Source organism: Chiloscyllium plagiosum, chromosome 3 (genome assembly GCF_004010195.1).
Source record: "Chiloscyllium plagiosum isolate BGI_BamShark_2017 chromosome 3, ASM401019v2, whole genome shotgun sequence".
NCBI lineage: Eukaryota > Metazoa > Chordata > Chondrichthyes > Orectolobiformes > Hemiscylliidae > Chiloscyllium > Chiloscyllium plagiosum.
Window position 1 is genome coordinate 110,756,920 of NC_057712.1, and position 13,432 is coordinate 110,770,351.

Here is a 13,432-nt window from a genome sequence, read left to right on the forward strand (position 1 = left end):
GCAGATGGAGTTTAATTCAGATAAATGCAAGGTGCTGCATTTTGGGAAAGCAAATCTTAGCAGGACTTATACACTTAATGGTAAGGTCCTAGGGAGTGTTGCTGAACAAAGAGACCTTGGAGTGCAGGTTCATAGCTCCTTGAAAGTAGAATTGCAAGTAGATAGGATAGTGAAGAAGGTGTTTGGTATGCTTTCCTTTATTGGTCAGAGTATTGAGTACAGGAGTTGGGAGGTCATGTTGTGGCTGTACAGGACGTTGGTTAGGCCACTGTTGGAATATTGCGTGCAATTCTGGTCTCGTTCCTATCAGAAAGATGTTGTGAAACTAGAAAGGGTTCAGAAAAGATTTACAAGGATGTTGCCAGGGTTGGAGGATCTGAGCTACAGGGAGAGGCTGAACAGGCTAAGGCTGTTTTCACTGGAGCGTCGGAGGCTATGGGGTGACCGTATAGAGGTTTACAAAATTATGAGGGGCATGGATAGGATAAATAGGCAAAGTCTTTTCCCTGGGGTTGGGGAGTCCAGAACTAGAGGGCATAGGTTTAGGGTGAGAGGGGAAAGATATAAAAGAGACATAAGGGGCAACCTTTTCACGCAGAGGGTGGTGCGTGTATGGAATGAGCTGCCAGAGGATGTGGTGGAGGCTGGTACAATTGCAACATTTAAGAGGCATTTGGATGGGTTTATGAATAGGGAGGGTTTGGAGGAATATGGGCTGGGTGCTGGCAGGTGGGACTAGATTGGGTTGGGATATCTGGTCGGTATGGATGGATTGGACCGAAGGGTCTGTTTCTATGCTGTACATCTCTACGATTCTCATTGTATAGTGCCTTGGTGAGACCTAGAGTATTGTGTGCAGTTTTAGTTTCCTTAACAAAGGAAGGATTTTTTAAAAACATGTTTGTTCATGGGATGAGAGTGTTGCTGATTTGAACAGCATTTGTTAATTTCTCTGGAGTTCCCTTCTTAAACTATTGCGGTCCTTGAGGTGTAGGAACACCCACAGTGCTGTTAAAAAGGAAAATCCAGGATTTTGACCTCAAGGAGTGACAATATAGTTTCAAGACAGGATACTGTATAGCTTGGAGAGGAATTTGCAAATGATGTTCCCTTGTATTAGTCCTTCTAGGTAGTAGAAGCTATGAAATTGGAAGATGTTGTTGAAAGAGACTTGGTGAGATGCTGCAGTGCATTTAGTAGGTGGTACACAATGCTGCCATTCTATCTTGGTGACGAAAAGGAGTAACTGAAGGAGGTAGATATTTCCTTGCCCTGAATGGTTTCGAATTTTGAGTTTTATTGAAGCAACATCTATCCAGGAAAGTGGAGAGTATTCCATGACACTCCTGACATGTGCCTTGTAGATAGTAGACAGGCTTTGAAGAGTAAAACAGTGAGTTACTCACCACAGAATTCTTAGCTTCTGACCTGATCTTGTAGAAATAATATTTCTATGGCTGGTCCAATTCTGTTTCTGGTCTTTGATGCCATACTCTGTTAAATTCCACCTTTATGTCAAGGGTAGTCACTTGCACTTACCTCAGAGTTTGGTTCTTTTGTCCACGTTTGGAGCAAGTCAGGAGCGAAGTGGCTCTGACAGATCCCAAACCAAGGGTTAGAGGGTATTTTACTGTGGAGCATGTTCTGCTCGACAGCACCATTCCTGACCCATTCCATCACTCTGCTGATGGTTTAGAGTAGATTGATGGGACAGTAGTGGTCAAGTTGGACTTGTCCTGGACAATCCTCTGCATTGCCAAGCAGATGCCAGAATTGGAGCTGTACATTCACAGCCCAAATAGAAGCAGGCTACTTCAGAAGAACATGTCTTTAGTGCTATTGCCGAAACGTTGTCAGGACACATAGTCTTCACAGAATCTGGTACCTTCCACCGTTTCTTGATATTTCATGGAGTGAATCAGTTTGGCTGACGACTGACATCTGTGATGCTGGGGACGTCTGGAGGAGATGAAAGTGGATCAACCACTTGGCAGTTCAACCTAAAGAAGGATGCAAATACTTCAACCTTATCTTTTATGTTCTGGGATACCCCATCATTGAGGACAGGGATATCTATGCAGCTTCCTCCCCCCTGATAGATTTTGTCCAAAAAATGCACAATTAGATATGGCAGGAATGCAGAGCTCCAATCTGATCCAATGGTGTGGGATTGCTTATCCCTGTTTGTGAATGCTGCTCCTGCTGTTTGGTATGCGAGCAGTCCTGGGTTCTAACTTCACCAGGTTAACTCTTGGTCTTTAGGTATCCCCGGTTCTACTCCTGGCCATGTCTTTCCTGTACTCTTCATTGAACCATGGTTGGGCCATTAGTTTGATGCTGGACTATTAGATTGCAGAGTATGGTTGAATACAATTTTATTGTTGCTGATGGCCCACAGCATCTCGTGGATGCTCAGTTTTGAGAGGCCATGTCTTTTCAAAATCTCTCCCACTTAACACAGGGGTAGTCTCAGACAACTCCATGGAGGGTATCCTCAATGTGAAGATGGATTTTGTCTCCTTGTACCTTTCATGGTCGTTTGGCAGCAAAGGTTCAGCTGATATTGCCTGGGATGCTGGGATTTTCCTGTAAAGAGAGAACGAGGAAACTGGACCTCTCTAGAGCTGGGAAAAAAGTGGATGCAGAAAGGCTGTTTCCCTTGTCTGCAAAACTGTCTTGGGATAACTGTCAAGTCATCTTGGACTATGATATCAATGGATGTCTTCATTCAGAGGGAATTCTGCACTTCAGAGGTTTTTGGGAGTTCAGTCATTAAATATGTTCAACGCATCAATGGACATGGAGATAGTGTGAGAAAATGGCATTGAGTTTGATGATCAGCCATGACCTATGGCTGATGTATTAGAAAGGTTGGTTCATCTGAGCCTGTACTAAGTGGAGTTTAGAAGAGTGAGAGGGGATCTGAGTGAGAGGGCCATTGTTTGATTACTTTCCTGTACGTGACAAATGAGTTCTGACTTCAGAGAAGACATTGCTATTTCTACTTTGATCAACTTTGGAACTAATTTATTCCAGTAATGCTGGAATGCTTCCAGAAATTGATGGGAGAGAACTAGAGCAATTGGAAGGGAGACAGCCCTTCACATGAGGCCAAATCTTCAAAAAGCACTTCGCGTTCCTCAGCTCCACAGAGGAGCAATGGACGAGTCACCTTTGTGTTACATGGTGGCTGTTGCCAAGTTACGTCACCATCTACAGATATATTTCCTGCCTCAGACCACTGCGTATGGCTTTAAAAGTTTATGACAGAGTCATTCTATACTGCTGCAGAAGGCATCTGAGACATAATTTTGCACCATTGTGTACAGAAGTCTCTCCACACCAGGAAGAAACACATGGAGAGAATGTAACAGCAAAAGAGAAATCAAAAGCCAGTATATCGTTCTTTCAATAAGAGGCCCAAAGCTATTCATAAAATACTAGGTCCAGTCCAGCTAGTGCCTTGGTTAGTTTTCACAAAACCTCAATATTTTTGTACTCTATTCCTTTGAAATAAAGGCCACCATTCCATTTGCCTTGCCACTGACCTCATACGCTAGCTATTTGTGATTTATAATGAAGGCTTGCAAATCCTTTGTTTCTCTTCATTTAAATATAATACTCAGATCCTCTGTTCATCCTGGCAAAGTGCTGAACCTCACACTTTCCCACATTATACTCAATCTGCCAATTTATTGCCCACTCTACAGACTCTTCATGTCATCCTGAGCATTTGCCTTACTACCTATTTATGTGTCTTCCACAAACTTGGTGACAGTTCATTCACTCCCCCATCCAAGTAATACAATATATATTGTAAATAATTGTGGTCCCAGCACTGATCCCTGTAGCACTTCACTAACATCCTGAAAATACCCATTTTATCCCAACATGCTTTCTTCTATTAGTTATGATGTCGAGGTAAAATGTATGCAAGCAGTCAATCCATGTAACATTTTATAAATTGCTACTTTGGAAATGGAACCACTCTGGCTCAAGGTTGAGATAGAAAGACTCTAAGCTCACACCTTGAATGCATTGTCTGAGCTGAGATGTCACTTTTATTTATAAAACCTTAAGTTATCTCAAAAATATGACTAGAAAGAAGTTCTGGGAATTATGTATTAATGAACCGAAACCTGCAACCCATTCTAAAAGATGAAAGACTTAACACCAATCTGGGTTTGTTCAATATATCATTTCAGTAGCATGACACTGATCTTTTGCCATAAATTCTGTGTCTTATATCCTACTCCACAGCTGCATGATGAAGAAGCAGGTCTCTGAAAGCTAGTACTTCCAAATAAACCTGTCGGACTATAACCTGGTGTTGTGTGATTTTTAAACTTCTATTGGTTAGTCAATATTCTATCCATGCTAAAATCCTATTCCCAACAGCATGGGCACTGTTTTATTAAATAGACTGACATGTGCTATCTTATCAAATACCTTCTGGAAATGCAAATATATTAAATCTACTGCTTCCTCTTTATCTATCCTGCTTGCTACCTTTTTAAAGAAAGGTTGCAATGTTTTGCTGTACATTCAAGCATCAGTGACAGATTTTGGATTTTAGCACTTGTGCCTAAAATACCAGATATGAAGACTGTATGCAGAATAGTATACCTGGACGGCAAATGCCTGTTTTCATTAATTTGTATGAAGGAGCTGCCAAGCAGTGCAGTATTGCAGGGATTTAACCATCCATTCCCATCTCCATTCTATTAAGTTGATACCTTATATAAACAGAAAATCCCAACTCACTAACTCCACTGGTGCCAGTATCCTGTCAGCAAGTCACCCTTTATTTACATTTGCATAATATTTGACTCTGGTCCAGTTTCCTCAAAGCCAACGCTCAGCATGAACAGAACCTCTGACGCTCCTGTTTATATCAGTCAGCCAGGGCTCCCTAATTGGACCAGGCTAACAACCCCAATCAGGGAACTCATATTCTATGATACAAAAACAAAAATTGCAGGAAAAGCATAGCAGGTCTGGCAGCATCTGTGAAGAGAAATCAGAGTTAAAGTTTCAGGCCTGGTGATCCTCTCAGAAGTTCTGAGTTGTTTCTGATTTACAGTATCCACAGTTCTTTCATTTTAATTTCATGTTCTATGATGTCCACCTGGCTAAACTCATTACAGTGTCCACATTCATGTATTTTCACTACAAATTTTCCCACAGAACAATTGAAATGTGGAACAGGCTCCCAGTTGGTATTGTCAATTAATCCTGTCAAAATGAATCTGTCTCAATATCTGGTATGATGTTTCCCTCATTGTATTGGCTTTAATGAATTAATAAAGACATCTATAAGCAACACTTTTATAAATTCATTAATAGAGGCATTTGAATGAGGACACAGATGATCAAACACTCCACAGAATGAAACTCAATCCTGTTGGACCCTCAGAAAAAATATTGAATAGTGGATATATGGGAATGCATGAATATTCAGGAGTCATATTTGATGGCTATTGGGGATCAGACAATATCTTCATTCTGAGAATTACAGAGGTGGAGTAGATTGTTTATAATCTATAGAGGACTGTGACTCGATGGGGTAAAAGGCCATTTTTCATTCTATATTTCATTCTTTCAGGTTTCCAGTATTCCATTGCATCATGTTAGATAAACGTTGGAAAATACTTTGTGTCTGAAGATAAGTAACCCGCAACCAAAATAGGCTTTGTACTATCAGCATTGAACCTTAGTAAATGAGGATTAATATATAGGTGACATAACCAACTTTTATTGATCTTCAATAGAATGGAAGTCAGATATGACAGCATGGTCATTACAGTACTGTGCTAGCGACACATAAGTTGTTTGTTAAAATACCGCAATGACAAATTATGGAATTGATATCTAGTAATTTGTCACACCAGAAAAAAACATAAAACCTGCTGGATTATTATAAAATTGCAACTGGTTCATGAATTCATGAATACACTTTTGGGAAGGGAATTTGCCACTCCTACTGGGACTATATATGGCATCAATCCCACATTATGTGGTTGTCTCAAGGCAACCAAGATTGGGCAAGGAATACTGCAACATCATGTATTCCCCATCTCCCAACTCAAATAAAAAGGTAAGGCATTAATATGCTGTGATATGTGAATTATTTTATGCTTTTAAAACTGGTTTGATGAAATTGTTAATTACCTTTACATTTGATTCTTCTCTTTTTTGGTATTGTTGAAATATGTGCATGTTCTTTTTTCAAATATTTCTTTCTTTAGCTTTCTAATGGTGAGTATTATAGAGTGGGTCTTTGAGGCATGCATGAATCTGCACATGTTATGTTTGTTCAGTATTTTGACATAAAGTGTTAACCTTCTTATGTGTATCGGTATCGCAGATTAATTTGTAATGTATCAGATGCAAGTTTGTATAAATGATAGGTCCCCCGTTTGGTTTGAAGTTGATGGGATGTGTGCTGGAGCAGGTGGACTATGTGACTCACACATTTTTCCTGTATGATCTGCTCTTCTCAGTTCAAAGTCACTTCATTCAAGTCCTCTGGTAATTTATCTTTTTAAATCATTTAATAGAATTGCTTAGTACTTACAACACAGAAATAGACTGGTCAGTCCAACAAGTCTGTGCCAGTGTTTCTGCTTTACAGAAACACTGGAATGGATATGATGGACTGAATGGCCTCCATTTGTGTCATACATTTTCCATGAAAGTTCTAGTAATCTTGTTTCTTTTAATCCAGTTTATCCCTTTCCAACTTCCCTTCTTTGTTTACTGGGTCCACTTTCCTCTTGAGGTTCCTCAACCTAGCTACGCTCTTCAGAATAAAATGTCAGTTCCCGTTGAATTCCCATGTCGCTGTGGTAATTACCCTGTTTAACTCAAACGTTGGGGTTCTTTTGTGTGAAAACGGCTTTGAATTATAGGGATAGGGATAGTAACTGGAAGACCAATACCCTCCTCTCAGTGTTAGAGGAAGTTGTGTTTTGTCCTTCTTTTGAGTGATTATTAATTAATTGGTCTTGGTTCTTGCCATGTGAACAGTGAGTTAACGGGACAGGCAGTACTGTCGTGCTCTAAATTCAGCTGAACAAGGGAAATTAAAGAACCGGGACTGATTTACCCACCGTTGCGTTCTCTTCCTCTCCAGGAATCTCGGTTGACAATCCGCTGAGTAGCCTGGAGAAATGGAGCAGTGCAGTCAACTTCCCGTCCACCAAGACGCCGGCAGCCGGCAGCTCCCCAGACAGCAGCCGCCCGGACCGGCAGGGGGCGAGCAGCCAGGTGACCTCCCACCGCAAGCGGCACTACTTCCAGTGTTCAGAGCTGAAAGAAACCATCTGGAACAACTCCGTCTAGGAGAGAACTGACTCCAGTGTCTCCTCCACGTCCCACTAGTGGGTCTACAGCAGCATCTTCAGCCATCAGAACAGAAACGTTTGGCATTCCTACTTCTACCCCATCCCAACTTTAGGCTCTTGTGACCTCTCCCTGCACCTATGGCCCTACAGGCAATTTAACTTGCTCACCTAGAGTCACCTACTTTTGTTTCTTAAGTTCCTTCCCCCCCCTTTAAAAAAACACACTCCCTCTTTCTGTCAAAGGATGCACGGACCAATTTTAGGTGTGTTTTGTCTTTCCGTTGAGTGATTATTAGTTAATTAAACTTTTATTTTCCCTCCTATGACTGACCTGGAATAAGAACCAGCAGCTGTGTGTGTGAAGGTGAGGTGCTGAGCTTACCTCCTGATCAGCGGCTTGATCCCCCTTCAGGGAGGAGAACAAGGCACTTTTATAAAAATTTGTTTTAATCGAACCGTTGTCAAATTGACGAACTTTGTCTTCGCCAAGCTAGATGCAGACGTCCCGGTCAGTGTTAGCAGCCGCCTTCCTCTCACGCGTCTTTGTTGCTGCTCTCTGCAGCTTTTTTGTCCTCTTTCTTCCCCCCCCCCCCAAAAAAACCTTTCTCTCTGTGTTAAATGCTCAGTAATGGTCCTTCATTTCCATGTTGTTTGATTATAGGAAAGCTGCACTGTTTTTTTTTCTCTCTGATATGTATTGTGGCTGTTCAGTACTTTGCCAAAGGAAAGCTGAGCTGTTCTGTTCAGTATACTCTGGGCGTCGTGTTTAGACTTTTTTTTTCAGTCTCCTTTCCCCTTCAGGGAGCACAGGAGCATTAAGATTCGTCCCCTGAAAGGGGGAAATGTCATCGCAGAGGAGGACCAATTGGTAGGCCTCAAGTGAAATCTCAAATCCTGAGGATTCTTGCAGTGTTAAAGGAAATTGGTGAGAGACAGACTTACCCCCTTGCCATCCAATTTTCCGCCCCCCTCCCCATGCACACAGCCCCTGTACGAAGAACAGCGTGGCAAAAGGACAAAGTAACTGCAAAAGTAGAGTGGGAATGAGCGTCTCGTATTATTTTGTCGTTATTGTTATTCCTCCGTTTGCTTTCTCCTGTCTTGAGTTCAAAAGAGAAATGTGCAATTGAATCCGCGGATGCTGGTGGAGGAAACAGGGTAGGATATATTTGTCTGCACTACAGTAGGCCCAGCCCGGAGTGCACAGTGCAGCCCACAGGACCTGGTGCGGGCTTGCCCTGAAAGACTATGGGTGTCTTGATGTAGGTGTCTCATTTTGCATGGTGACTTACGTTGTGCAATCAAACAGTTTGTTTCGATGTTTCATGTAATTTTTTTTAAAAGTCAGATAAATATTACCATATCAACTTTTTTTTTGTTTAATTGTAGTCATCTACAGCGGTATGGCATCTTTACAGCTCCCCCACTTCCACCCCTTGCGGTCTAGTTAAGCCAGTAATGTTCACACGAGCTGGAATTGCAAAGCACTGCAGGCACTTTAGTGTCTGGATCTCATAGAGTCGTTGCAAACTGTGCAGCAAAGAGCAGGCACAGCCTCTCATTCTGTTCCCTGGCAAAAATGCCATTTTCTGCACCACTTGAGACCAGAGCAAACATGATGATTTGGGGAGGGGAAGGGGCGATGTAATCTGAGTTCTGTAAGTAAATATTGATCCTTTCAATAAGTTTTGTTTTATGGATGTATAATTCACTTGTTTTTAATCTTTTCGAATCTAATTATTACATGTTTATCCATCTCTCTCTTTCTCTTTTTTTTCCCTAAACACCAATCCAGGTTTTATTTTTCCTGGTGTAACTTTTCAGAAATATTAGAACTGCCTAGCAACTGGTTGCAGCCTGCTGATGTATGGGATCGGGTGACAGAAAGTTTCAAGGAAAAAAGCAAAGCCGAGCTGCTAGCTACTTTACCCCCGCCCCAAATTCTCCCCACGTTTCTCCCAGACGTTTTGCTTCAGACTGCAGAGAGGCTGGTGGCTTTCAGCCCTGCCCAGAAATATCACAGATCCCCGAAAAAAAATAGAAAGCATTTTTTTCTTCTCTCAGCTCTGAATGGTAATGTGAAGTCCGCCTCCAGATTGGAAATTGTTGAGTCATAGATTTGATGCTGAAATATGAAGCTGATGGCGGAGTGCCTGAGAGGAGCTGTATAAAGTATGTAGGCCCAGAGAGGGAGATTACATGTCTGAGCAACGAATTGCTTTCTCCATTTCACCCAACATGGCTTATTTTCAGGAATAAACACCACTCCCTGGTCTCTCAGCCTTATATGAGGTTAGGGTTTACAACTGTTTTATTGGTTCCCACCCCTTTCCTCCATCTCCTTTCTCTTTATTCCTCAGTCCCTAAGATGCCCATACTCAAAACAAAGACCCAGAGTATAGCTACTTTTTACTTTATTCGTGTATGGATTTATGAACATTGGCCAGCATTTATTGCCCATTCATAACTGCCCAAAGGACAGTTAAGAATTAATCGCATTGCTGTGAGTCTGGAGTCATCTGTAGCCAGACCAGATGAAGATGTAAGATTTCCTTCCCTAAAGGCCATTAGTAAAAACTCATCTGGTTCACAAGGTTTGACAGTGCTGCCATGGGGGTTTCCAGTCTATGCTGTCAGAACATTAGCCTGGGGTTCTGCATTACATGTCCAGTGATAATGCCAGTAACTCAACCAACATCTCCCCAATGAGCTAATTGAAGGCTGGTGAATGAGACACAAGTAACAATTCTGGTCTCACACACCAGTACCTAGTTTGCAAACTATAGCCAAAAACAAAAGATTTTGAAGGAAAGGACCTCCCTGATGGCATGTGGCTGTTTTAAAAGAATTGAAGTGACCAAAAGGCTCTGGCTGCATTGTCACACTATGTCACTCTGAGACTTGCATTGAGCATTTCCTTGCAGGGTTCCTTCTGCTCAGTAAGCATGTCTGCCTTTGGTGCCTGATTGGCAAAGACTTTAGCAGAATCTCCGATCTTGCAATTGCTGCCAACTTTATGCCAACTACTCATAAGAAACCCCTCCCAAAGAAATGCCTGTCCTTGAATTCAGATCAATGGGATGGAAATCCATGCCTGTGAGAGATTGCAGGTTGGTGTGGAAACCAAGTTTGTGTCTCAGATTGACGAAGAAGAAGCTTTACTCTGTCAAACTGTTGTATCTGACCAGGGGATTGCTTGATTAGACTGCCTAACATTAATACTTATAGTTTTAGATGGGTTGAAACATACATGGTTATTCTTGTTCTAATGGCAATGGGAGAATTTATTTTCTGAATTTGATTTCAGCCAGGCTGCAATATAAATTTCCCTCACTTTCCAACCCATCCCTACAAAGTTGAATTGCTTTATGTTGCTTCCTGCAGGATCGTGCAAATACCAGGGATGCTCTTTGCTTAGTCACTGTACTGTCTCAATTTCCTTGCTTTTGTTACATACACAACTGTATTGAACTGTTAGAATTTCTGGATTAAATGAGATATTTGCTTTACTCCAGTTTGTATGTTTCTTCCCCCTAGAATGTGTTGATTATTTATGAATTTAGATATGTTGGGTATGTAAATGATGGCCATAAACAGTATATGGTCTGGGTTAATATGGCTAGCGAGGATTCAATGCTTCTAATGATTTTGCAGTTCGACAGCACTAGAATCTTTCCACTGCAAAAACATTACTACTTTCTAATGGATGTCTGCAGAGGTCTTGAGCATGGGTAAATGAGTGCTCAGCACTTTCATCATAAATCGCAAGAAATAGGAGTAAGCCATTCTGACATAGAGCCGAACCTGCTATTCAGTATGTTTGTGGCTGATCTGATTGTGGCCTCAATTCTACTTTCCTTCCAGAACTCTCCAGTCTTTCACTCCCTTGTAGATCAAACATCTATCTAACTCAGCCATGAAAACATTCAATGGCCCACCTCCCACTGCCCTCTGTGGAAGGGAATTATAAGACTTGAGTTACTGTAAGAGAAAAATATTCCTCATCTCCATTTAAATAGGAAACTTCTTATTTTGACATTGATTCCTAGTTCTATATTCCCCCAGCATTGTTCTTCAATGTTCTGAATATTGAGCATCTCTCCACATCCACCCTTCAACTACCTTCAGAATGTATGCTCCAGTAAGATCATGCCACACGCTTCTAAATTCCATTGAGTATAGCCCCAACCTGATTGACGTTTCCTCATTTACCAACCGCTTCATCCCTGAAGTCAACCTAGTGAACTTTCTCTGATCTGTTTCCAGTGAAAGTATATCCCTCCTTAAGCAGGGAGACTAGATCTTTACAAAGTTATTCAAATGTGACCCCAACAGTGCCTTGTTTAGTTAAATCATGGCTTCTCAAATTTTTGAAAAAGGGATGGATGTAAGGGAGAGTAAAGTCCTACCCTCTGTATGTCATCTGGCATCTTCTATCATTCACCAACTACAACATTATTTGGAAATGCATCCTCAACAAACTTTATTGTATTCCAAAAGTTAAACAAAGAACTGCAGATATTGGAGGTCTGAAACAAAAACTTTCTTCAGGTCAAGTGTATGGCTGTGAGTACTCACATGGGTTTTGTTTCTAATTTCCAGCCTTCCCTCACCTTCATCTGGTCTATCTCTGACTCCTACTTTCCCTTCCTTGACATGTCTGATTCCATGTTTGAAGGTAGGCTAGTCACCAGTATCCATTACAAACCCACTCCAGTTATCTCAACAATACATTCCCCACACCTTGCTTGCCGTAAGGGCTCCATTCTATTCTCCCAGCCTCTCCATCTCTGTTACTTCTTTGGAGTGGGAATGGGGTTTCAGACATGTCCATCTTTTTTCTCAAATTCCCTGCTCTCATGGTTGACTGGGCCCTTAGCTATACATCTGCCCTCATCCCATCCCTTCCCATCCACAACAATGACAGGGTCCCCTTGTCCTCACTTTCCATTACACCAGTCTGTGAGGGATGATAAGCCACCATTTCTGTGACGTCCAGCAGAAGGCCACCACCAGACACACATTCAACCTCTCCTCCCTTGTCATTCTTCTCTCTGTGACACCCTGGTTCACTTCTCCTCCACTCCCAACACCTCCCAAGCCCCCATGGTGCCTTCCCATGCAATTGCAGAAAGTATAACTGTTTACTTTCTCTCTACTCACTGTCCAAGGCCCCAGAGAGACCTTCAGACTGAAGCAGTGATTCCCCGCATTTCATTCAAACTAGTTAACTGTATTCGCTGCTTACAATGTGGTCCCCTTTACATAGGGGAGGTGAGACTCAGACTGGGTGACCACTTTGTGGAACACCTTACGCTCTGTCTGTTAAGAATGACCCTGAGCTTCCTGTTGCCTGTGACCGTGACACAATACCATGTTCCCTCACTAGCATTTCTGTCTCAGGTCTGCTGCAGTGGCCCAGCAAGGCTCCACCTGGAGGAACAGTACCTCATTTTCCACCAGGTATCTTTCAACACTCAGAACTCTAGATTGAGTTTAACAATTTTGGAATGTGAATGCTCTTTTCCATTTTCTTTACCTGCTCCCACAGCCTCAGGTCCTGTTCTGCACAGATTGCTCCCAGCACAGTCAATCCATTTTCAACTATTTACACTCCTTGTTAGCACACATTTAGCATTTACTCCTATCAGCAATCCATTTGTCTGCTTTCCCTTTTTTTTCTCTGTCTCTCTCTCTCTCTGGCCACTGTCTCTTCATCTTCCTGATGAAGGACTTTTACCCAAAACATCGACTCTCCTGCTCCTCAGACGCTGCCTGACCTGCTGTGCTTTTCCAGCAACACACGCATCTCCACCTATTTGTCTCACACTCCTCCCCCCTCCTTGGTCATATGCATTAATATTACCATCTTCCATCTTCAGTTCTGAAGGGTTACTGGTCATTTGTTTTTCTCTTCACAGATGCTGCCAGACTTGCTGAGTTTTTAACACTTTCTGCCTTTGTTTACTGTATTTCATTGGCCGCTGTACCTGCATGTTAGCATTATGTGACCATGTACAAGCTGGAGGGCTGCAATCACTCTGGCCCAGTGACACACTGCAGTCAAACTCTGCCACTTCCTACTC

At 42.1% G+C, this 13,432-nt stretch overlaps 1 protein-coding gene across 2 annotated transcripts in view; it reads left to right on the top strand.

Moving 5' to 3' along the window:
- sobpa (sine oculis binding protein homolog (Drosophila) a) overlaps positions 1–10,855 on the top strand; it is a 356,343-nt gene extending 345,488 nt beyond the window's left edge. Inside the window, exon 9 of one of the 2 annotated variants that reach the window (XM_043687068.1) lies at positions 7,136–10,855. In XM_043687068.1, the coding sequence (XP_043543003.1) occupies positions 7,136–7,344 (209 nt within the window). In that variant the 3' untranslated portion in view covers positions 7,345–10,855. The remainder of the gene's footprint in view (positions 1–7,135) is intronic. The other variant, XM_043687067.1, reaches the window with a different exon arrangement.
- The last annotated feature ends 2,577 nt before the right edge of the window (positions 10,856–13,432 follow it).